We start from the raw sequence: 24,212 nt of genomic DNA, 5'->3' as shown, positions 1-24,212 counted from the left end.
GGCAGGAATGATGAGTGTCATCATCACCATTCTACCAGCATTGATCCAGAATCCTTCATTAGCCATCTAAGCCTTGCATAACCTTGCAAGTCCGCATCTAAGCCTTGCATAACCTTGGAAGTCCGTATACAAGGTTTCCGTATACAAGGTTTCCGTCTATCACCAGTCAATACGGTGCAGTACGCAGGTCAATGTTACATTCGAGTATGAGCTGAGGTGCTGTCTGCATGGGACCATTCCAGTCGACATGCGCATTAAATACGAGCAGCAGAATGGGGTCCTTCAGATCCATTTACTCGACATATAAATTACAGCGCATCTTCCGCGAGCGTGCGACGCGTCAATTGACTTAGCTACAGCGTATTTCGAACTCGACCTTCGCCGAAAGCCATCATGTCCGCCAAACCCAGCATTGTCCTTGTCCACGGCGGTGGTCATTCGCCTCAATCATACGTTAAGCTCACCACCGCACTGCAAGACCGTGGCTTTGACGTCCATGCCCCGCAGCTACCTTCATGCACTGGTCGCCGCCCGCCCGGTACCAGCACAGCCAGGGACCCGTTGGTCGTACGCCAAATCGTCGAGCAGCTCGCTGATGATGGCCTCACGATTATTGTGGTTATGCACTCCTACGGCGGCATGGTAGGTCTAAATGCGCTTGAGGACCTCGACGTCCAGTCGCGCGCTGCGCAAGGTAAAAGCGGCGGTGTCGCGCACCTCATTGCTATTGCAGCGATGATCTATCCCAAGGGTTACGACTCTTTCGACATAGCACGCGAGATGGGTGTCTCCGACATGCTGTCGTGGGTGGAATTTGACGAGGACGGCAGCAACGACATCAAGGATCCCAAGTTTAGCTGCTACGCCGACGTTTCCGAGGAAGAAGCGGACATCGTCATCAAGACCTTGTCCCGCCTGGACAGGATGAGTGCGGAGCATAAGGTTAAATATGAGGCATGGAGGGTTATACCACTCACGTACATCCTCACGCTTCAGGATGTCATCTTCCCGGTCGACCACCAACGCTTTCTCCTGAAAAAGCTGGAGGAGGCCGGCCACAAGGCTGATGTCAAAACCTTCGATTCAAGCCACTCGCCTTTCCTGTCGAAGATACCAGAGACGGTGAAGGTCATCGAAGACGTAGCAGACAGCCTGCGTAGCAGATAGCCTCGTCGCCTTCGTTATCGGAATTAGAGCGCCGACGACCATCTGATGCAGGCAGTGAAACTTGCCGCAGAACGACGTGCGAGGTACGAGCAAGCTGCCAGACAGATAACAATTCAATGGAAATAATGGAAGATCTCCTTCAAAGGTTCAAGTAGTAATCGGACGGTCCGTCCATTTATCCCACGAGGCCCTGTGTCGTCATCTTTACATTTTGAGCCGGGCGCCATGGAAAGAAAGGGCGGGGTGAATGTCGCCAGAAGAGATGACTGCGCCTCGGATTAACGACGAGAATGCATGGCGTTCACATGTGATGACATGGAGAATTGCTTCGGAAGGAACAGCAGGTCCCGTACGATGCATCGACGATAATGAATATCTTGACAAATGTGATCGTTGTCGTCGTCGCCGTCGCTGACTCTCAACATTTCGCTATCGCGGATTCTTCTGTACCCTCCCCTCTCCACACTGGCACACGATGCATTACTGTATTAAATTCCGATCGAGTGCACGGCACTTCCCGTGAGGAAACACGAATGGAATTGACTTATAACTTGGAAGATTCGAACCCGATATTGTTGTTGTTACTATTCACAGGAGGTTGGCAAATAATAACCGAAAGAAGTCGTTATATTCCCGTCCCTTCAACATGACGCAACCCGAAGACACCGTCGTCCAGGAAGGTCGCAAACTCCTGGATCCCAGCGAGCTGGGCACGAAAAATTAGTACGCCAGCCAGCCGAACCATGGCAGTGTGCCGAATCCCATTGACAGGTCGCTATCCCAAAATGAAGAGAGACTGATGATTACAGCTGGGAGGCGGCCTACGATCGCGAGATCCAGAATCACGAGGATGACACTGAGGACGAGGGCATCATCTGGTTCGATGAGAGCAATGCCGAAGATACCGTCCTTGACAAACTCGATGAATATAGCGATGCATCTGGCCGCGCCCTGCTGGATCGCCGCGACTCTAGATTCCTAGACCTGGGCACTGGCAATGGTCACATGCTATTCGAATTGCGCGAGCGCGAGGATGATGAAGGCGGGCGATGGTCAGGCGATTTGGTCGGCGTGGATTATAGCCCTCGCAGCGTGGAGCTTGCTCGACAGATTGATGAACAACGGCGCGCCGCGCTCCGTGCGCAGCTTGAGGAAGATGCAGAGCAAACCGACGGCGATGTTTCAGCTGGCACGAGCGACTTGTCTGGCTACGCCAACCTCTCATTACACGTTTGGGACCTGCTGTCAGAGACGCCCGGCGACTGGCTACAGGACGGCTTTGATGTCGTCCTCGACAAGGGCACATTCGACGCCATTTCATTGATGACGCCCGAGACGGATGGATCCCCGCACCCTTGCGATCGATACCGTCAGACAGTGATACCACTCATCAAGCGCGGACGCTATTTGGTCATCACATCCTGCAATTGGACCAAGAATGAATTGTTGGAATGGCTTGTCCCGCAGGATGGCGAGTTGGTCTTGTTTGATGAAGCGAGATATCCCACCTTTACGTTCGGAGGCAAGACCGGTCAGAGTGTGGTGACACTCGTCTTGCAGAGACGCCAGATAGAAGCATAAAGAAATGACATCAGTTCATCATCATGGACGTTGGATTGATGTCTTTTATCTCTTCATCATCGTCATTCGCGAGCTGACCTCGACTCTGTCTGACGAGGCGTCTTCCTTTCTCAACATATCGACCAAATTCCTACAATCCCTGCTTCTCATCGAAAGTCTTCGCCTTCTCCGGCACTGCAATGTTCTCCGAAACATCCTTAGCGACATCCGCCTTCACCTTCTCCTCACGGAGCAGCTCCTCCTCCAACTTCTTCTTGCGCGCCTGCTCCTCGGCCTCAGCCTGGCCGACGGCGAAGTTGCCCGCTCCACCGCGTCCTGCCAAACGAACGGGTGCAGCCTCCGGGGCCGCGGTGCCGTCGCCGAGGATGTGGCTGCGGTGCGCATTGCTGAATTGACCTTTCTGCTCGAGGTCCTTGGGCACGTAGTAGTTACCGGCGCCACCTGTCGAACATGTTGGTCAATGATTGTGTTCTTCACTTCGTCATTAAACTCTCCCACATAGGGATTTTGCTCCATTCGCCAGCTTTTTACTCTTTTCCCATAGACGTCATATGCCATACGCAAACCCTGTTATGACCCACCTCGACCAGTATAAGCGTATGGTTGGTCCTCCCGGGGCGAGTTCGGTAGATCGGCCTGACCGATGCTCGCCACCTGCTTGGGCAGTTGAGCCTCAACATCGGCAGCGACGCGCTCGGTCTGCTGCTGCTGGGCGAGAATATTTCCCGCGCCGCCTCGTCCGGACATTTTTAGATCAATCGAGAGAAGGATTTCGGGACCGACTGGGATAAGTTGAATTTCCAAGATTTCCTAGGTCTGCAAGTGAGAAAAGAGGAGCAATGACAGTGACAACAATGCGCCGATGGAAATAAATTTGTCTCCACTATCTACCTAGGTAGATGCACACTCTTTTCTCGCGTGTGGCTGTCTGTCTACTTGCTTATTCTCCGTCCAGGTATACATGAAACATGACGACGGCACACACATACACACAGACAGTAACAGCCGCAGAAACACCACAATATCAGAGCTTCCAAGGTTCTTTTGTTTCTTCCATATCAAGCCCTGGCGGGCGGCGCCCAGAATAAGGAAAAGGATGTAGAATGAGGGACTCCAGCGATAAGATTAGTGCGCCGTCCAGTCCCTTTGCCAAAACGTAAACCGCACATGTCACGCGATGCCGACCGGGGCGGCGGCCAGACTATGCATTCACCCATTGCGTTATCCAATGACTCCCGCACGTTCATGCACCTGCGGAACAGGCGATTCGTTCGCTCACATCTATACCCAGGTGGATGGCGTAGATTTCAATCTCTCCTTCATGATCAAGAATGCAGGTCGAGCCACCGGGCCCATGCGCTTGTTGAAAGTGTTGACGTGCTTTCTGCTATCATATGTCTACCGGGCCCAGGGTTGGTCCCCACAACTCACCCCGCTTGCAAGCGAAACGACTGTTCATGAGGTGCCGCTCTGTGGGAGATATGCATGTCATGGTCCGGTACATTCCTGTAGCTCCAGGGCTCCAGGGCTGGTACTCATATATCGCGCTACACAAAGTTGAGCACAGATGTAAGTGAGTTAGATCGTAATTCAAGAAAGCGAATCGCGTTAATTGATATCTCGTCTATTTGGCCATGGGGTGTCATCTCCTAAAAACCAGGGGGTGGTGCCAATTTGAGCACGGAAAAAGGATAATACACGTAGCTGCTGATGAGCAGCGACTCAACAAAGAGACAAAGAGTTCCTACGTCTCTTCCGTAGGTAGTATACATCATTGAAAGAAACGGATTCCCAGAACGCCTCGAATACGTCGAAGCAAAATACCCAAGGAAACATCGCAGATTGCTCGCCCTCGCGACGCGGATCCCGATCCACGCGATGTGCAATCAGGGCCGATTGCGCATGAGGTAGGTTGCGTTGTCGAGGAAGCCCTCCACGATGGCACTGTACGCATTCTCCTTGTTCTGCGCCACCAGCTCCATCTGCTGGCGCAAGGCGCCGGCGTCGACTTCCAATTCCAGCTCGTACTGCGGGCCGAGTCCTTTGATGAGGACCTTGGTCAGGTCGATCGAATACGCCAGGTGCTTGTATGATAAACGATCCTTCTGGCGATCCACTGAGGCTTTGGATGGGTCTTTTGGAGGTTCCACCAGCGCTTGCGGATCAAGATCGGGCTTGTCGAGGTTGGCTTCGAGGTTGATTGTGATGCGGCAGTCGTAAGGGTCCATTGGGCTGTAGATGTGAAGGTTGGCGACGTGGACCTTGACGATACGGGCCTTGATCTGTTTGGTCTTGTCGTCGACGGTTGTCCTCAGCCGGAGTTCACGACCTGTGCGGCGCTGAAACGCCGGTGGGAGGGACTGGAAGCCTAGAGCGGATAGTGGTTCGAAGGAATCGGTCTCGTAAATGTGCTTGTACTGCATTGGTACTCTGCCCGATGGGGCCTCGTTTCCCTTTTGCATCGTTTCCTGAAGTGTCTTGTTCAGGAATTTGTTCATGGCCATGTGTTGAGCCTCCACCATCCGGCTCTCGAATTTCAGGTTCTTGTTGAACTCCTCAGCCACGACGACCGGACTTGTCACGGGCCACTTCAAGCGATCTCCAGTACCGACATCGAGAAGCGTGCCAATCTTCGCCTCGATTTCGATACTGCCATCGAGAGGATTCTGGCCTACCTCACTGAGCTCGCTCAATTTCATCCACAGCCAATCTTGTACTGCCACAAGCATACCAGACGGAGGCGTCTCGCGGCAAATACATCTTTCCCAGGGACCGAGTACTTGTCGTGTTCGGTCTAGTGCGGCATCGCCTGAGGTTGCATGTGTCGCAGCAAGCATCGTGTGATTGCCGTTCTCATGCGGCAAATCCGCTGGCGGTCGTGCAGCTGCTTCTGGGGCCTGAAATGGTGCTTGTTTCGGCGGTCGGTCTGGTAGCGGCGCTGCAGCCGGTGTCGTGCCATCATCGACAAACCTGGGATTTCTGCGATCCAACTCCGCCCAAATGGGTCGAGTAGTGTACACAGTCTTAGTCTTCTTGGCCGGCATATCTGCCATATCATCCGATTCGGCAGGGCGCTTGCCGGATGTATTCGGTAAGGCAAGAGCGTTCTGTCCTTGAGCTCTGTCCTGAGCGACTGGGACCGGAGATATCGATCGCGTTTCTTGTTTCAGATTCGGCACCAGCATGTGCTGCAGGTCGGCCGTACGAGTATCTTCGTCCTTGATGTCGTCTTCCAATGGTGGGCCCGCGGCGGTGAGCTCAGGAACAGGTGTGTGCATAGAATTCATGCCCGATTCAAGCGACGAATTTCGATGACTTTGAGCTGGGTGTGCGTGCCCTTGTAGGATCGAGCCTTTTGAAGGCGCAGATAAATCCGATAAAGAGGACGCATGCACACTCGGTTGAACCGAACTACGTGCGCTGTGCATATCTGCCTGACTACTCGTATGCGATTGCAGTGACGGTGCTCGTACTGGTAACCGTGTCTTAGGACTGACTGATGCGCTTCGTTCACGCTCAGCAATGTTGGCGTACTCGCTCGCACTTCTTCTCTGCGGCGACGACTGATGTGCGACTGCCACCGGAGATTCCAATAAATTGCTGATGCTGGGTTGATGCTGCGCAGGTGATGCGCCTACGACGTTGGCTGAAGCAGTCGACAAAGTTCTCCCGTGATATGGGCTGGAGCGGTCAAATCCACTGGCGTTCCGATGGAGTGACGGTGGGGGGCCCAGAGGAGTTGTCGGCTGTCCGATCTGTTGTTGATAACTTCCGTTGTGTTGCTGACCTGGTAATGTTTTATAGGAAGCCAGTGGACTTTGACGCACGCTATGTGGTGTCTGACTATGGTGCGACGAGGGTGTCGGCGAATGTGACAAAGTACCTGTCAACGTAGCCATGCCGTGCGAAGGCGACGGCTGTACAAATATATGTCCATGACTGGAGGGTTTTGGACCCGGAGTGGTTGCGGTATGAAGATCGTGCCAGTACTGAGCATTACCTGATGGTGTCGGGCCCGGACTTTGGGCTGTCTGATTTGGAAACGGATACGAGGCACTGGGATGAGAATGCGATGGAGTCTGTAATGGAGTCAAGCCTCTGTTGAGACCTGACATGTTGGAATTCGAATGCATTCCTTGGAATGATGCCTGCTGATCTGCTCTTGAGGTTGCATACCCAACTTGAGCGGGATGCTGAATACCAGCTCCCATAGATGCTCGCGCGACGTCTGATGATAACGGGCGTTGTTCTTGCACTCTCTTACCGGGCGCAGGCCCATTGTTCAACATCGAAGACAAATCCATCTCTTAATTTCTAGCAGTCTGCTCCTCTCGCTGCCGGCAGGCGATGCGCCAATCGCTCAGAGCGCGATCGTCCTGCGCGCGCCAGTTGACAGCTGCGCGAAGACGAGCCCATACGCAGTAGATTGGCGCTGAGCGCAAGGGTGTATCGCGAGCACTCGAGTGAAGTCCTTTCAAAAGAGAGCGAATGATGGCACGGTCCCGGATAAGACGAGGCGATGAACTGCGCAAATGAATGCGCTCCGCGAAGTCAAGGAGCGCTCGCGTTCTAGCAACTGATAGGAATTCAGATAATGTCGCAAGGAGTCCAAATGTCGTCGCTGCAGAGAAGACCAGGATCACATCCGGCCGGCGATATCAGATAAAATATATGTGGCGCGCATATCCAATTGTGAACGATATCGAAAGCAGGGAGAATACGGCACGCGCGGAGGACACATACGGAATTCCGCATACAGAGGAACGGGAGACAAACATAAGAAGACCTTGGCGAGAGCAGTCGAGATTCTTAGATCGTTGGAAAATGAATACAATCACGAAGAGGATTGTGACTGTGACGATGATTAGTTGAGACGACGTGCGAATTTCATGTCTGCCCAAAGTAAAGTACTGAGTCGATGATGGTTTCCCAGTTGGTGGTGGTGTCGTTCAAGCCCGAGTGCGATGATACTTCGGAGGTACTTGATCAACGGGCTGATTCTCATAGGGCAGTCACAGTGGGTAGGGCAATGTCTAGCGGAGATGGGATGAAATGATTCCGCCGCGTTCATTACACACGCGACAACGGGAAAGTCATGGTTTCAATGCGTGCGACTTTGTACACTTCCGTATAGCAAATGGCGGGAGATGATACGATTCACATTTTCAAGATATATGTACAAGCTTACCCAGGTACGGTACGTTATCGTAGAGTTGGATGATGTGCACAGTATGTACGATATACAACAGTGCTGTGCAGTAGACAAGAATGCGCTCTCCACAAATGCGTCATACATCATTGAGCACGCAGCACAATAGACAGCATGGCATGTTGTCTACCATGCGAATCCATGTCCACCGAGGAACCTTGGAAATGCGATATTGCGAGGATCAGCCAATCGATTGTGTAGTACATTTGATATCGCTGTAGACGAACGATCGGGACAAACAGCTTGTGGGTGAAAGAGTGCCCAGGTGAGATACTACAGGTGTACTGGGATGGAAAGTGATAGCTCGGCTCACCTTCCCCGAGCGGTCGTCTTCCATCAGGAACTGTGGCCTTCGTCAGAGAGAGGGAGAGAGAGAGCGAGAGGGAGCCCTGGCTTGGGTGAGAGCAGCAGAGAGCACACACGCGCGCACTCACGCACTGACGCTCATGACAGCAGCAGCGAACGTTGGTGTCTCATCATCACAGTACTCACTAGGCAATAGACGTCGCCGCCACCATCACCGTCTTCACTACCTCCACCACTTCTGTCTGCATCCACCTCGCTCCACGAGCTTCAATCTGCTCCTCCACCATCGAACGGTCCTTTCTGTCATCTGCAACATCGTGCCGCCATCCTGCAACGGAATTGATCGCTGCCCGCGGCTCAACGCCGACTGGACAGACAGCTCATCCAGGTCATCCTTGATCAATCACCGGCTTTGATATCGTCGAGCTCCAGTCTACACCAAAGCCTACAGCCCATCGTTTCCGTGGTCCACGGGACTCGTCTGCAATCATGGTTGGCCTCACGTCGGCGGCCGGCCTGGTGGGCTATCTCTCAGAGCCCGCTCCGGAGCTGCAAGTGTTTGCGCTGGAACAATTGAACGAGGAGATGGACAGTGTCTGGACTGAGGTATCTGCATCGATCGGACAAATGTGAGTGCAGTCGCATCCTATCGCTTCTACAAGCCTCAATATGACGCGGCAATCGATCGGCTTCGGATCATGCCACAGACATTCTGACAAATATGACTCAAACAGAGAGGCACTTTTCGAGGACGAACAATTCCCGCATCGACAACTTGCAGCTTTGGTGCTTTCCAAGGTCTACTACCAGCTCCAAGAGTATGATGAGTCGATGGTCTTCGCCCTCGGAGCTGGCAAACACTTCGACCCGGATGTTAGCGGAGAGTATGAGGAAACGATCGTAGCCAAATGTGTCGACACATACATCGCTCTCTGCGCGCTGCACAATCCTCCTACAGTGGCGTCCGTCGCTCGGCAGAATTCCGAAACACCAGGTGTTGGCAATGCGAGCAACGTTGCTACTTCTCCCACAACGCCATTCTCGCAATCAGCTGCTCCCTCGAAATCATTGCTGTCCCGTGAGGGTGAGAAGCAGTGGGACACATCGGCTCCCGGCGGCGGTAATGCAGGTGTTATTGGTGCACACCCGCAGCCTCTGACCTTGCCGCTGCAAGTAAAGAAGAGTCTGCACGGCATCATTCGCCGCATTTTCGAGCATTGTTATAGCAATGGCGATTATAAACAGGTCGTCGGTATCGCTGTGGAGGCTCGCAACATAGATGTTCTCCGAGAGGTCATTCTCCGTTCAAGTCAAGACGAAAAGAGCAAGGGCAAGAAGGCAGCGGCAACTGCGGGTCAGACAGAGGACCTGATGGAATACGTCCTGGATATTTGCATGAACGTAGTACAAGAGCGGGAGCTTCGCAATGAGATCTTGAGGTTGATCCTCGATCTGCTCAATGAGATCCCCAATCCTGACTACTTTGCGATTGCACGATGTGTGGTCTATCTCAACCAGGAGTCTATGGCATCCAACATGCTCCGCAAGCTCGTGCAGAAGGGTGATGGGAAGTCTCTGGCGATCGCATACCAGCTCTCCTTTGACCTATATGAGAATGGCACCCAGGAGTTCCTGCAAAAGATCATGGACGAACTTCCCGAGGCAGAGTCAGAGAAGTCAGACGATCCGCTCAATGGTGGGGCAGCCCAGTCAGCGACAACACGACCGAATACCAACGAGGACGCAGCCGAGTCAGAACAGTTGCTCACCGAGTTGAACGATAGCGCAGGCGCACCGCACACCTCAACCATTGTCACTTCTAGAACGAAGCCCAAGCCGGAGAGCGATGACCAGCAAAAGGCGTTCACGTTGGTGCGAGAAATCCTACGAGGCACCAAGACCATCGAATTTAACCTTGAGTTTCTTTACCGCGCAGCGCATACCGATCGCTCGATCCTCAACAAGATCCGGGACTCACTTGAGGCAAGAAACAGCATATTCCACGCCTCGTTGACCTTCGCTGTGTCATTCATGAACGCTGGAACGACCATTGACGGCTTCTTCCGCGAGAACATGGATTGGCTGGGGCGAGCACACAACTGGAGCAAGTTCACTGCTACCGCAGCTTTGGGTGTCATTCATCGAGGCAATCTCAGCAACGGCAAGAAATTACTCAGCCCATACCTGCCAAAAGATAATTCCACCACGGGCGCTGGCAGCACATACAGTATGGGAGGATCACTATACGCCCTGGGATTGATCTATACCAACCACGGCACCCATGTCCTTGACTACCTGCGTACCCAGTTCAAGGCCACACAAGAGGAGGTCATCCAGCACGGCGGTGCTCTCGGATTGGGTGTTGCTGGAATGGCCACCGGAAATGAGGAAATCTACGAGGAACTCAAGACCGTCCTCTACACCGACTCCGCCATCAACGGTGAAGCAGTGGGTTTGTCCATTGGCTTGGTAATGCTCGGCACTGGAAACCTTAGAGCACTCGACGACATGCTGCAATACGCCCGTGACACACAGCACGAGAAGATTGTGCGTGGTCTCGCTCTTGGAATGGCACTCATCATGTATGGTCGACAAGAAGGTGCGGACGAGCTCATTGGCGGTCTGCTCGAGGACGCCGACTCAGCACTTCGTTACGGTGGTGTCCTGACGGTCGCGCTTGCCTACTGTGGCAGCGGAAGCAATAAGGCCGTTCGCCGACTCCTGCATATCGCGGTCTCTGACGTCAGCGACGACGTTCGAAGAGTGGCTGTGATGAGCTTGGGCTTTGTACTTTTCCGGAAACCCGGAAGCGTCCCACGCATGGTCGAACTCCTTGCCGAAAGCTATAACCCGCACGTTCGATACGGAGCGACCATGGCTCTTGGTATCGCATGTGCCGGTACCGGACTGGACGACGCAGTCGACCTCTTGGAGCCCATGATGAAGGACTCTGTCGATTTTGTCCGCCAAGGCGCGTTCATCGCTTTGGCCATGATCATGGTGCAACAGAATGATGCCATGAATCCTAAAGTCAGCTCGCTCCGCAAGCAGCTACAAAAGGCGATTGGCGACAGGCACGAAGATGCAATGGCGAAGTTCGGTTGTGCATTGGCACTAGGCATCATTGACGCAGGTGGACGAAACTGCACCATCGGTCTCCAGACACAGACCGGCAATCTGAACATGGCTGCCATTGTGGGCATGGCTGTCTTTACACAGTACTGGTACTGGTTCCCGCTTACTCACTTCCTTGCCCTCTCCTTCACACCGACGTCAATCATCGGAGTCGACTCCGATCTTGAGTTGCCGAGCTTCAAGTTCCACAGCAACACTCGGCCTTCCCTTTTCGACTATCCTCCTGAAGCTGAGGTCAAGACCGAAGAAGCGCCCGTGAAGGTAGAGACGGCCGTGCTTTCGACCACTGCAGCGGCCAAACGCAGGAAGTTGGCCAAGGACCGACAGAACCGACGAGAGAGTATGGACATTGATCCTGCTCCGTCAACACCCAAGGCCGATGCGGGCGACGCTGACAAGATGAACCTGGACGAGAGCGCTGTCGACACTGGCAAGAGTGGCGAGGAGAAGGAAAAGTCGACGGAGAAGGAAGTCAGTAAGAAGAAGGCGGAGAAGGTTGGCTACGATGTGGAAAACATGAGTCGGGTGCTACAACCTCAGATCAAGTACATCAGCTTCGCATCCGATGGGAGGTATCAGCCAGTCAAGAAGGTAAGTAACCAGTTTGAAGTTTGACGGAACTGTGCTAATCTGAATTTACTACAGCCAACCGGAGGAGTCATCTTACTCCACGACACACGTCCTTCGGAGCCCAAGTCTCTCTTGGAGCTCAAAGCACGCAAGAAAGCAGCGCCCGCCGCTGCGCCCGGTGCTGCTGCCAACACCTCGACTACCGACACCATCATGGCTGATCTAGGACTCAGCACCGTTTCTGGCGCTGCTGCAGCCGCAGGCGTGCTCACCGCCGTAGACGAGGACGATGATGACGAAGAGGCGCCCGTCCCTGATGACTTCGAGATGGACGATGACGAAGAAGGGGATGGAGACGAATAAGGGCCGTGAAAGGAGAGGATTTTAGATTTAATCCGCAAGCACTATTGATGTCGTCATGAGCGTGCGAAGCGCATTCTAGCACGGTAGACGAATGAATCCAGTGCGGAAGGCTGGACAGGAAAACTTGGTAGCGGTGGATGCCTCGATGCGCGCGCCGCCGAGGACCATCTTGTATCATTAATAGCGGACTAGTCTCCAGCGATGAACAGCTTTCGCATGTGTGACCCCTTCGCGTATGCTTTATAATTATGTGTCGTCCCCGCGCATGCTTTATGACTGCCTAGTCTCTCCTAGATGCATCTCTACGGGTAGTCTGTCGGTGACGATGCGTGTCCCGGCTGGACCAAAGAATCGATCGACAAATCGAGCCTTGTCGCGCCAGAGATAAAACCATTCGCGCCGCTTGCGAATTTTGCACAGTATTGCATTGCTCAGGCGCCGCATCTTCTCCCCACTTCAGATCAAACCTGTGAGCGCAGGTTCCTCAGATTGCCATCACATAGGTACGGAATGACGATGAAGCGTCCTACAGCTGACCGAACCTCCCAGCCTGGCTGGCCGACGTGCCGAAAGAGAGGCCGAACCCCCTGCAGGCGCCGAACGTTGGCGATGGAATAGAGGTGGCTTGCGGCACAGCATCCCTGGGTGCGTAGACACATCACAATTCTGCCGCCAACGGGCGTCCCAGTGCCCCGATTCGCCTGATCAAAAGTGCGATAATGTACATGAATGCGAGGATGTGCCGTATGTGAGATGAAATGCATGGCAAGGACGAACAAATCTAGACGTTGCATATATGCGACTCTTCTGACCCGCAGGACTATTTTTGGGTGCGCCCAACCTCATCACACCTACCTTACCGGTAAGGTTTCTCGCTGGGCGGGCCAGCCTCACTCTCCTCTCACTGTTGCTACAAGCATCCCTCTGCTGCTGGATATCATACCGCAGCGCGTGTGGAGTCCGTCCGCCTTCGTCTACCGATCTCTCCGATGATGACTGTGCTAGAGAGATGGCCTGAAGCCTACCGCCATCCGTCTTTGCATACCTATACACCTGGCAAGGCACATATATCACATACATCTGCGATGCTGCAGGACACGATTGCTTACCGCTCGCGAGTTTTCACCGGTTTCGCATCATCCCGATGCTGCTGCCGATGTTTAACGTGGCCCAGGTCGCATCTGTCTCTCTTTTCTCATGTGCCTGATCTCACGATCGATCACTTTCACGGTCGGTTCTCTAGATCCCTTTGTACGTGGCTTTCCATGAATCATGGCATGATTTTCTCTTTGCGGTGCCCTCTCTTCATGGCTGCTCCGTGAGGTTCGCGAACGGTTTCTTCTTCTTCTTCTTCTTCTTCTTCGTGTTTGTCGATATCGACGTCGCCTTCGCCGCAGTAGCATTGTCTGTCTCGTCAGACCGCCAACTCGGTCACTCCAATCATGAGAGTACCGCCGCTCTCGGTCAAACTCTCATGGCCCACGCCAAATTACACCAATCCTGAGCTGCGCGGCGATGGGCTTTACATCACATTGATTACCTTTTCGATCCTGGTCTTCATTGCGGTCGTGGTGCGATTATGCTCGCGAATATTCATCAAACGCTTGTGAGAACGATTGATTCTCTCCACTAAAGGAGGGAAGTTATGAATGCTGACCAGGCCGTGTAGCTTCGGCTGGGACGATGGCTTGATAATACCGGCAGCAGTGAGTTGACCAAATCTCTTCAAGAACACCATGGATGCTTTCTCCCTAGGGCTGATTCACTGATTCTCTTTTGCAACATAGATATTTACTTTATCCACCAATGCTGTCGTCATTCTAGCACAAAGTCGATACGGCTGGGATCGGCACGAATGGGACTTGCGTCCTGATATGATCCAACCCACGAACATCAGTGCCTATGTGGCCAAGATGACCTTCATGCTGGGGTCGATGTTTTGTCGTCTCTCCCTGATTTGCTTCTATTACCGCCTGGTCCGGGATAGCTCGCTCAAGTGGTTTCAATATATCCTTCACGCCAGCTTGGCATTCAACGTCGTGATTGGACTTGCATTCGTCTGTCTGAGCTGCTTTGGTTGCACGTAAGCCATATCTATGTCAAGTTGATGCTGAAATTCAAGTTCGACGGCTGATCGCAACTCCCAGGCCGATCAAGGCATATTGGACCTATCCTCGAATGCGTGATGGTCGGTGCATTGACGAGAGCATCGAGGTCATATCGATGGGCGTTGTGTTCACTACAGCAGACTTTCTGACCACCATCACTCCGATCCCACTCGTCATGAGCCTGCAGATGCCTACCAAAGATCGAGTATGGGCATGCCTGCTGTTGAGCTTGGGCTTCGTCGTCACGGTGGCTGGCTGTATACGCACATACTTCGTCTGGCGGTCCATGTTTGCCTCCTGGGACCAAACGTGGGAGGGTTACTTTATGTGGATTTCTGCCGCCGTGGAGTTGGACATTGCTGTCGTAAGTGTGCGCTGCGGTCCCTGTTGGGTGAAATGGGCACAGCTGACCGACAACCTAGCTGTGCGCTTGTGCACCCGCCCTGAACTCTTTGCTCTGTGAGCAGCTAAGCAAGATCCCGAGTCAGTTGAAATCCGGCTTGAGCTCAATTGGCCTCTTGAGCTCTGCGAGACGATCGGGCTCCTTCCCCAGCTTCTTTTCCGACTCTGAACGGCCATCGCGATCTCGCTTCTTTACACGCCGGCATGGAGATGTCGAGACGGCAGAATCAAAAATCTCTGAAGACGACGCGGACGTAAAATCACAACAGGGCTATCACGCCCGGGAGTACACGACGGTTATTCCGAACGATCCCCAGGCAGATCATCACTCTGTTACTGGTGCTGCTGCGTCACCGCCGAAGCTCCAGATCATTATGAGACAGTCCATCAATCAAGTAAGAACGACAGATGTCATGCCGTCACCAGGCTTCTCAATATTCAACCCGCGCAGTCCGAGTGAGCGATCGTGGCGATGCAAAGCATGGGTCACGGGCGGTTTCACGAAGAAGTAATGCAGAGACCATACTATGCCCTCTTCCAAGGGTTGGAAGACCAAGCCATGAAGGGTAGCTGTTTCAGCCTGTAGAATAGCTTTCACGAACACTTTGGGCTTGCTCGATTACATGTAGAACCATCAGAAATACATTCAAACTTTTTTCCTTCCCATTTGCGGCGACCAGAACACTCATGATGCCGGTTCCGCATTGCAACTACCGCGATGGCGACGGCCGACCGGTATTTTCCCGTATCCTTGAAAAGCCGCAAGTTGACAAGGGAACACTTCCTTCTTCTCCTCCGCAATCTTTAAGTACGCGATCTCCTCGGCGTCGTTGATCCCTGCTGGCTGATTTGACCGTCATCAGGATTCTGAAAGTGAAGGCTGCAAGAAACGTCAAAGGTGCTATGAAATTCTCCTTTTCTTCCCAGATTGACATGAACAATGTTGAGTGAAAATCAAATGACTCGGCTCATGTCCTGACTGTCCTGAAGTCGCGATGTTATACAAACAATCCCTGAAAAGGCAGCACATCCGAGTCTCGAAAGTTGAGCAGGTGCACACACGCAAGAAGCGTTTCGTCCAGCTCAATTGGTATACAGAATGGTCTTAAGAACGTGCTGAACCTGGGAAAGCTCCTGGTACCCTGCTTCAGCCAGGCTCATCGACTCAGCACGCGGACCATAGTCGACGAGGAAATTGCCAAAGGGTTTGTGTTGAAAGGCAAGAGCAGGTGGAAGGCGCTGGACATACGCCAGGTCCTCCCTAGTGAGGGTTGCATCGCGGAGGAGCGATGCATAGTACCTAATGAGGTTGTAATCGACCTCTGGTGCTGGTGTGAGAACGAGGAATGGCCAGCTGCTGCTGAGTGGATGAGTTCCACCAAGATGTAGTCCGGGTCCTCCTTTGGTCATGCGCTCGTAGCCTGCTGCGGAGATTTGCTGAGCGACTGCTGCTTTCTGCTTCTCGGAGAATCCTGGACAGCTCAGCACGGCGACGATAAGTTCTTCAAGTAAGCCTTCTGTCGGTGGCGGACCCGCCACTTGGTGTTTGCTTCTAGAATTTTGTGTAGACCGTGTGATGTTCTGAACAGCGTCGATAAGGTGCTGTAGCATTTGCTGCGCAAGATCGAACAACGCCCGACGCTCTCCGATCGTCACATACTCGACAGCGTGAAAGGGATATTTGTGAATGGTCGAGATCATGGTCTCATAGACACGACACGGCGCCTTTCCAGCGAAACCATGACCATTGTCTTGTTCGGCAACCTTTAGCATGCCTACAATCTCTTCGCTATGCAAAAACCTTTGGAAGCCAGCAGCCGGGATACTAGGATAGTATTGACGGGGAGCGAAGTCGATGATGGGAATATTGCTATTCCAGGCTACGTGTCTTGCTCGTGGGAACAAGGCATGCATTAGTTCTTCTTGTGATGACACTTTTGGGTCGACTGTGCGATTGTCAATCTTCGGCGGACGACCTGATCTGGCACGAGTCCACATGGTGTTCGCAATCCATGTCGCTTCTTTGGGAGTACTGAGCTCGATGAAACAATCCATTGTTTTTCCAGACTCGCGCTCCATAATAATGTGTACAGCGAAGTATGGAGAACCCACCGGCATACGGTTAATCTGAGCCTGCTGACCGACAAATGCAATAACTTCTTGTCGGGTAATGGCATAAGGTATGTTGGTGATACGAAGAACGCTGGTATTTGAGTTTGAATCAGCATGGCAGGGCTCGAGGAAAGGTATGCTGGCCAATGCCTCCGAGAGATTTGGAACATAATTCTGTTGCATGACTTTGTTGAACCAGATTGGAGCTGCCCTGGTCTCTGGTTGCGGTCGCTGAGGTCTGGAGCCAAGGCTTCGAGCAGCTTTGATCAGCGACTTGTCTACGGAGCTTTCGCCGAACATTTTGCTCCCTTTGATATGCACTGCGAGTGTGCTCGCTGCACTTGAAGACTCTTGAGCTCCTTCGACAAGTCCTCCACAAAGACCGCGGTCATCGGGCGGCGCAGTGTGTCCCGCCATGATATGTCTCGCAATCTGCCAAGCTATTAGTAAGTGTCGTCGATCGAGGTCACAACTATGCGTGGGCTCACTGCTCTGGCATGCTCGTCATTCTTTACCCACTGCTCTTGGGTGGAATCGTGACGATCACGCGTCGACGAACCAAGTCTCCCTTTCCAGTTTGTCGAGCTCGATTGATACAGCGAGGAGTCCGATGTAGGTGTGCTGTTCGCGCACCCAGATCCACTTTGCGTGGTGCTGTTCGATGTTCTGCGAGGGGAGCTATGAGAAGTCACATGGTGTGATAAATAGTGTCGGCCATCCCTCGTAGATTGATTGAACAAACTAAAGTTCGGATTGTGACCGGGAATCTGGTGAAAACGATGACCGCCGTCGATGAAAGAATCAATGTGTTGTGCGGTGTTACGGTTCTCGCGGAATGGATCGCCGAGTCGAAATTTTGCCAGGCTCTGCGAGAAATCGTGACCCTCATCTGAACGAGCCTGGCTGATTTGCGAGGCGAAAGAGAAGTTCGATGTAGTCGAACTCGGGCGCGTGTACAAGTCGTACGAGTGGCGAGAAATGCTGTTTGTGTCTGTTCTGCGGGAAGCAGGAGGGCAGAAGCCCGCGGCATGAGGATTCAGTTCGGCCTTCTTGTAAGGCGGACGGCTGCCATCCATATTTTGGTCCATGATACTTCAACGATTGCGTTAGCAATGCTTAAGACAGACCCGGGCCTGGAAACTTCGCTCAATCACGATTCGGGCGGGCCTCACAAGCTTGATGCTTGCAATAACACCCAAAGACCTGTCCAATAGCAACTTTTTCCAAGGATGATGAGTGGAATCGGAAAGAGATAAAGAGTGAGGATGTGAGAATGCTCGTCACATGTCAGAACCGCGCTGTGTCTGCAATAGTGAGGGGATTTCCAGGTCACCAGTCAGACAGGTATGAAGCAAGAATGAACTTGTTGTCAAATGTCAAAGTCAAGGTGTCAGAATAGTGTCAGAATAGTGATCCGAAAGTGTTGTGACTTCTCAAATGCATGAGTCTACAACGGCGTCCCTGTAGGATGCTGATACGAAGCAGCTGGGGTGAATAATTGTCACGAGCAGGGGATAGGAATACTATAGCGACATGATCAATATCAACATGGAAAGGAATGATGAGAGTAGAACGACATAGAATCCTGGCAGGATAGTAATATGCAAAGTGTGCGAATTTGCTTCGAGTGAATTTTGGGTCGTCGTGTTCCGGCTTCAAGTGACACGAGAGTGGCTTGTGTGCGTTTGGTTGGCTACCGACTGACAGTCGCCGTCAATGCTGCCCCGATGACGGCGAAGATGTGGAACAACACACACGATGACTAGAGAGGCTTCTGGCTTCGCTCGTTATAACAATGCGCGACGTCGTTCTATTGGGGTCTTTGGTGCGCTGCGCGTGTGTGATGACTTTTGTATAGATGGAGCATCGCAATCATAAATTCGTACCTCATCGTCCCACCAGCACATGTGGTGAGAGGCGCTCATTTAAACAACCTTTCTAGTCCCTCCAGATGATATGAGGGGGCGAATCAATCGAACTGTAGATTCGTTAGCGTTGAACAGGACGATGGCACGCATGGGATGGGCATCCGAATCACTCACCGGTACGAGGAAGCTCTCGGCCACAAAACGGGCTCTCGCGTTCAGCTAACCAGTCGTCAGTCATTGTTTCACTCTGCGTAGTGCGTAGCCACGGCGCGTGTGTCACTCACGAAGAGCTTCATTTCGGAAATTTCCTTGTCGACCTCCTCCATGAATTGAATAATGAAGTCTACAAGTTTGTGTTTCAACATCTCCTCGGTGTGGAAGTTGGTGATCAGGAATGAAATGTCATAGCCCTGTAGTATCCTGTCAGTATGTTGTACCAAATCGCTTCCTCTTCCTCGCATGGTGAGCGTACTGGCACCGGTTTCCTCCGGAGTATGAAAAAGGCCTCTGCTCTTTGCGTCAAGAAGCGCGTGAACTTGTGCACGAGAATGTGTTCTATCTCGTCCGACTGCTTTATCCGTATGCTGACGCGCACGCTGTTGACAGAAGGCTCCACCAACACCCGCTCGTCCTGGTTGCGCGACACTGTTAGGGGATTCAGGAGGACCTCTGGTGATGTTGCAGCTTCAATCTCGGGCACATTGTGTCGCTCGGAAGCTTGCGAGGCGAAATTGGAAAGCGAGAGAGCGGCGGTGAGCGTCGATCGGACAGCCGACAGGTACGGACGGAGAGATTGTGACTGTCGCTCGGTCAGCTTTGTTCGGGGAGTCTCGTGGGAATATCAAGACGTACCATGGTTGCGGTCTTCGTGACAAGTAGATCCCGACGAATAAATGCAAGAGATCACAATTCGATTTGTCTCTCCTGTTCGCTCTTCAAGTAGGGGTCGATCTTTCGACTCGCAGTCAGCGAAGAAAGTTGATTCAATGTTCTGACACAATCGCGATCTTCCTCACGTCGGACGTCGTTGCAGTAGCATTGAAGCCGTAGGCCAAGACTACGCGGGCTGCGACTGTTCGCTGTCTGGTGGGGCGCGCTGTTGCGTGAATGGCACAGCCGTGCATTACGTATGCTTACGGCCTCAGGCACCCTGATCTAATGGACCATCGTTATTCTTTAATGAACGATCGCTCTGAAATGAAACTCGAGCAAGGTTCATTCGTTACATGTACAGGGTTCATCTATTCTATGTATTTCTTGAGACCTCGAAGCCTCTCCTTCGCCTGCTCGAGCACATCGTCGTTCTTGCAAACCGCAAATCGCAGCCAGTCCTCCACAATGTGTGCATTGTCATCCGTGAAGAACTCGGTAGGAGGAATAGCAGCTACGCCAAGCTCTGTGATCAAGAACCATGACAGTTTGAAATCACGCGGGCGGTTGGCAACGTGCGGTGGGAATTGGTATCCTTCTGGCAGCTTCACTTTGGCAAGATTGACAAGGACAAAATAGCCGCCGTCCGGCTTGGAATACGGCAGACCAAGCTCGTCCCAGATCTCGTTGAACAGATCCATCTTGCGCTTCATCTCTGTCTTACTTTCCTCCCAGAATCCATGCGCGTCCGCCTCTTCAAAGGCGACGGCCACGGCTTCTTGCAACGGGCTCACGCTGCTGTAGCAGATACGTGTGTGAGCAGCTGCAACATATTTGATGAGTTCTTCCGGACCAATCAGGTACCCCACACGCCAGCCTGTGGCATAGAAGTTCTTGCCGGCAGACCCAACGGTCAGTGTGATCTTGGCAATCTCTGGAGAAAGTGTTGCCATGCGTGTGAAAGGAACATAATATAGTCGATCGTAAACCTCATCAGACAGGATGAGAATGTTGTTCTTGAGGCAGAGATCACCAATGGCTTGTAGCTCCTCACGACTGAACACTTTGCCGACGGGATTGTGTGGGCTGTTCAGCACGATCATACGTGTTCGAGGGGTGATCGCGGCCTCGAGTACTTTGATGTCTACCGTCCATTGGCTTGCGCTCGTCGTCTTGGTCGCGCCATCTTTGGGCGGATGTAATGGCACATACACGACTTTGCCACCCGGCATCTCGATGTTGGAGATGTACTGGTCGAAGAATGGCTCAAAGACGATGACTTCGTCACCGGCCTCGAGGAATCCCATGAACGCCGAAAGCATACCTTCATTGGCTCCAGTTGTGATGACCACCTCGGTATCGGGATTGAGTGTCCGACCGAAGAAAGGAGAGTACGACTTGGCAATGGCTTGCCTTAACCTTGGTCGACCCTGCGAGGATGGATGCGTTGGCAAATAATTTCTCTTGCCACTCTGCTCAATGTTGAATCATACCTTGGGAGGGGAGTACTGATTGCAATCTACCCGGTCCAGGGCATCTTTGGCAGCCTGAATCGCAAAGGAGGGAGGATTGTAACCAAAGAAGCCCTGGCCCATGTTGACGATGGGCTGGACTGGAGATGCTTGTGCAGCCTCATTGACAATAGACCATACATCCTGCTTTGAACTGGCCACGCGCCTGGCCGGCTTGATGGGTTGTTGCGCCATGATCGAGGTCGAGAAAGCTTGTGTGCTTTGTGACGTGTGTATCCGCGAACACGAAGTCGATGCTGGTCTGAGTCGGAGGGCAAGCCGTTGCATGGTCAACATCATCGAGAGGCAGCTGACTCACACAGCTCAAGCCCCGAAGCTCTATCAGAGTGTAGTGAAGTGAGTCCACACAACGATGACGGCAGCTTTGCTATCGGATCGGAGCGATTGGCGGGCGTAGTAGCACATCATTTCGTGGTGCCCCCCACCGATTTCGGGCTCTGGTACTGCGCGGGCGGCACTTCGCAGGCATTCCAAGGTTGCCCACCTGATGGTTTGAGCTCCGACCTTAAATTTTCGGAACATCCCGAGCACAGCGCGTTCGGCTGGCGTCAACGCGTGTTCCTCTCGATAGAGTACATTGCAAGCTCTCTGCGCGTTTCACTACTGTACACCTGGGCAGCACACATGCTATACGCGCAAGAGACGACCTGTTTGCGATGAGTCTTTCTAGATTCAAAGAAAAACAATCCCATCCCCGTACGATGCTGCGCACGTACATTTCTATCGATCTATCAAGACGCCATGACCTCTTGTGTATAGTTTTGCAAGTGTTAGCTTACTCTTACCCCTCAACATTGGCCAAGGGCGGTGTGTTGCCGTGGTGTGTGAATTTTTGAGGCGCCTACAGCACGAGAGTCGATAGTCGCACTTCCCAGGTGCATGTCCCCTGCCAAATTGATCGGACACAAGATAGTGGGCGGGCTGAGCGCACCATCTTATAAAGATAGCATGCAAGATTGGGTTCAGCATTGGACGCCGACGCCCACGAGATGTCTCTTCACTCTCAACACCTGGGCACGTTCTCTCGCCCGGCGGTGGATGGATCCGATTCGTGTGAACAGAATAAATGGCTCAGCCGACGAATTTATGATCATAATTACCAAAGTCATCGTAGGGTGCCAGCTTGCACGTGTGTTCGGCGAACACATGTGAACAAATTGGTCGTGATCTTTGCTGGTGGTCGCGGGACAACGATGACGACTGTCGTCCCGTTTCCATCGCCAAGAGGCTACTCCATGATCCATGGGGGAAGCCTCACGAGGGGTCCGAAATGGTGCATTATACTATATCTGTAGACACAACAATTAAATCTTTGGAATCCCACTATCCCATTTCTGCTCAGCTCGATGAGAGCTAGGCTTTTCCGGCAAATCTGCAGCCACGGAAGCAGCGCGTGCAGATGCCTCAAGAATATCATCTCGGAAGACTGCTCGGGACTTGGGCGCACGCCCGTCAAAGGTGCAGATAGGATGATCAAGAGGCCTCACGATTGACGAAATCCCCGTAGCACGTCAAGAGTGCATGAAGCTGCATCTTCAATCTTGAGACCAGACCGTTAGCCTACTGCACCTGCCTGCACGGATGACGAGGGAGGGCTGGTCTGATTGTCACTCAATAGCAGCTCTAGAAGGGTGAAGTTCTCCTCCATCTGCACAGAGCCCGGAGAAAATTCTGGCTGAGGGCGGAATTACTGGGTACCTAGGTATCATTTCACACAACTCTTCGAGGAGCGCTCGGGCGGTCGCTGAACATATTCATTCATCGAACATCGAGACCAGTGATTAGTATAATGTGCCCGCGACGTCCATCGTGCTTCCTCGTTCTTGCTGGCCATCCTAGAGTATTCCCGGATTTTGGGCCTCGACAAGGAAAACCAGCAGCAGGGAGGCACGCGCAACAATATTCCGCACCGAAGGAGAAGTGACGTCGGACAGGATCGACAGCTTTCCCGCCCGGGCGATGATGCAGACGCAACACCCATGCGGTGATGATAGACAGTGCCATGATCAGCAGGCGGGCACGATGTAACATCAACGCAGCTGGGGAGGAATAATGATAATTGTGATGAGAGCCCTGGAGGACTCCAGCTATGTGAAGAGTGCAGGTGCCCTGCCGAGAACAATCGTCAATGCCGGATCTACAGTAGCTCTTTGTACCATGACGATCGACAGGTCGTCCTGTCCAGAGCCGCTCTGTATGCCCAGGTGTGGAGGTGCATTATGGTCACTCGGTAGTGATGGCCAATTTGGAGGCTGATCACATCGTCGCCGCCTGCCGTGGTCGTCGTGGATCCTTTTGTCTCCACACGAGATATGCTGCATGCACGACGTCTGGGGAGCTCTGGACGATAATTCACGTCCTAATGAAGGACAATACCTACCTACCTACTAGGTATGTAGGTATGAAATAATGACAAAGAACTACGACTTTGATATCTCTCCCCTTCTCTGTGCTGGCAGCAACATTTCAATCTTGTTCATACACCTCAGAGATCATCGCTCACACGACCTCGTCGCCACTCTCCCTCCTCGCTATCCCGCTTCCGCTCACCTCCTCCTTCTCCTCCTCCTGGACCTGGCCCTCGACGATGACCCTCAGTCGATCGCTGTGAACGTCAACCCCGCTCTACCCGACCCAATCGTCTCAACTCGAGAAGGGCAGTGTGCGTATCCGGTAAAGGTGGTGATCAACACTTCTCACTCCGCCGCCACGACGACGTCCGTTCCGTTCTGTCTGCACCACATTGCAACGCTCCGCACTGCATAAGCTCCACAGAAATCCACGCGCTGGCCAACGGTAAGTCCAGTAGCAGCAGCAGTCTCGAGGTCTAATCCAGCCATATCTCTCCCCTACCCCACTTTTGCCCTCACTATCAGAGCAATGCCGTCTGCTCATAGCGTACACACTGTGCATACCATGCATCCCAGATGTTACCACCTGGGGAGAAATCCAACATGCTACTCGCTTGCAGCTGCAGGCGAGCGGGCAG

At 52.8% G+C, this 24,212-nt stretch overlaps 9 protein-coding genes across 9 annotated transcripts; 4 read left to right on the top strand and 5 right to left on the bottom strand.

Moving 5' to 3' along the window:
• Positions 1–393: 393 nt before the first annotated feature.
• K489DRAFT_366367 (alpha/beta-hydrolase) lies at positions 394–1,167 on the top strand (the record flags this gene model as incomplete). The annotated part of the gene is made up of 1 exon (XM_033602765.1): positions 394–1,167. One exon carries the CDS (start codon positions 394–396, stop codon positions 1,165–1,167), a length of 774 nt encoding a protein of 257 aa, XP_033464213.1.
• Positions 1,168–1,813: 646 nt separating this feature from the next.
• K489DRAFT_385858 (uncharacterized protein) lies at positions 1,814–2,748 on the top strand (the record flags this gene model as incomplete). The annotated part of the gene is made up of 3 exons (XM_033606173.1): positions 1,814–1,890; positions 1,977–2,305; positions 2,330–2,748. 3 exons carry the CDS (start codon positions 1,814–1,816, stop codon positions 2,746–2,748), a joined length of 825 nt encoding a protein of 274 aa, XP_033464212.1.
• Positions 2,749–2,878: 130 nt separating this feature from the next.
• K489DRAFT_427580 (uncharacterized protein) lies at positions 2,879–3,495 on the bottom strand (the record flags this gene model as incomplete). The annotated part of the gene is made up of 2 exons (XM_033608306.1): positions 2,879–3,189; positions 3,330–3,495. 2 exons carry the CDS (start codon positions 3,493–3,495, stop codon positions 2,879–2,881), a joined length of 477 nt encoding a protein of 158 aa, XP_033464211.1.
• Positions 3,496–4,634: 1,139 nt separating this feature from the next.
• K489DRAFT_309720 (mRNA triphosphatase CET1) lies at positions 4,635–4,976 on the bottom strand (the record flags this gene model as incomplete). The annotated part of the gene is made up of 1 exon (XM_033600652.1): positions 4,635–4,976. The coding sequence occupies one exon, from the start codon at positions 4,974–4,976 to the stop codon at positions 4,635–4,637; it is 342 nt and encodes a 113-aa protein (XP_033464210.1).
• A 3,776-nt stretch (positions 4,977–8,752) lies between these two features.
• On the top strand, positions 8,753–12,331 carry K489DRAFT_366363 (26S proteasome regulatory complex, non-ATPase subcomplex, Rpn2/Psmd1 subunit; the record flags this gene model as incomplete). Its single annotated transcript, XM_033602764.1, has 3 exons — positions 8,753–8,892; positions 8,971–11,989; positions 12,044–12,331. 3 exons carry the CDS (start codon positions 8,753–8,755, stop codon positions 12,329–12,331), a joined length of 3,447 nt encoding a protein of 1,148 aa, XP_033464209.1.
• Positions 12,332–13,773: 1,442 nt separating this feature from the next.
• K489DRAFT_348290 (uncharacterized protein) lies at positions 13,774–15,506 on the top strand (the record flags this gene model as incomplete). The annotated part of the gene is made up of 5 exons (XM_033602368.1): positions 13,774–13,937; positions 14,001–14,037; positions 14,119–14,414; positions 14,479–14,803; positions 14,862–15,506. 5 exons carry the CDS (start codon positions 13,774–13,776, stop codon positions 15,351–15,353), a joined length of 1,314 nt encoding a protein of 437 aa, XP_033464208.1. The 3' UTR covers positions 15,354–15,506.
• A 418-nt stretch (positions 15,507–15,924) lies between these two features.
• On the bottom strand, positions 15,925–18,041 carry K489DRAFT_366361 (uncharacterized protein; the record flags this gene model as incomplete). The annotated part of the gene is made up of 2 exons (XM_033602763.1): positions 15,925–17,385; positions 17,442–18,041. 2 exons carry the CDS (start codon positions 18,039–18,041, stop codon positions 15,925–15,927), a joined length of 2,061 nt encoding a protein of 686 aa, XP_033464207.1.
• A 584-nt stretch (positions 18,042–18,625) lies between these two features.
• On the bottom strand, positions 18,626–19,865 carry K489DRAFT_375258 (ARP23 complex 20 kDa subunit). The gene is made up of 5 exons (XM_033603645.1): positions 19,674–19,865; positions 19,294–19,620; positions 19,106–19,231; positions 18,996–19,040; positions 18,626–18,931 (listed from the first exon to the last, which is right to left on the bottom strand). The coding sequence occupies exons 1-5, from the start codon at positions 19,674–19,676 to the stop codon at positions 18,923–18,925; spliced, it is 510 nt and encodes a 169-aa protein (XP_033464206.1). The 5' UTR covers positions 19,677–19,865; the 3' UTR covers positions 18,626–18,922.
• A 103-nt stretch (positions 19,866–19,968) lies between these two features.
• Positions 19,969–21,663, bottom strand: K489DRAFT_375257 (PLP-dependent transferase). The gene is made up of 2 exons (XM_033603644.1): positions 21,185–21,663; positions 19,969–21,121 (listed from the first exon to the last, which is right to left on the bottom strand). The coding sequence occupies exons 1-2, from the start codon at positions 21,395–21,397 to the stop codon at positions 20,063–20,065; spliced, it is 1,272 nt and encodes a 423-aa protein (XP_033464205.1). The 5' UTR covers positions 21,398–21,663; the 3' UTR covers positions 19,969–20,062.
• Positions 21,664–24,212: the final 2,549 nt, after the last annotated feature.

This window comes from Dissoconium aciculare (assembly GCF_010015565.1).
Source record: "Dissoconium aciculare CBS 342.82 unplaced genomic scaffold K489scaffold_1, whole genome shotgun sequence".
Taxonomy (NCBI): Eukaryota; Fungi; Ascomycota; class Dothideomycetes; order Mycosphaerellales; family Dissoconiaceae; genus Dissoconium; species Dissoconium aciculare.
Note: the sequence above shows the minus strand (reverse complement) of the source record. Positions and strands in the feature narration are given on the sequence as shown.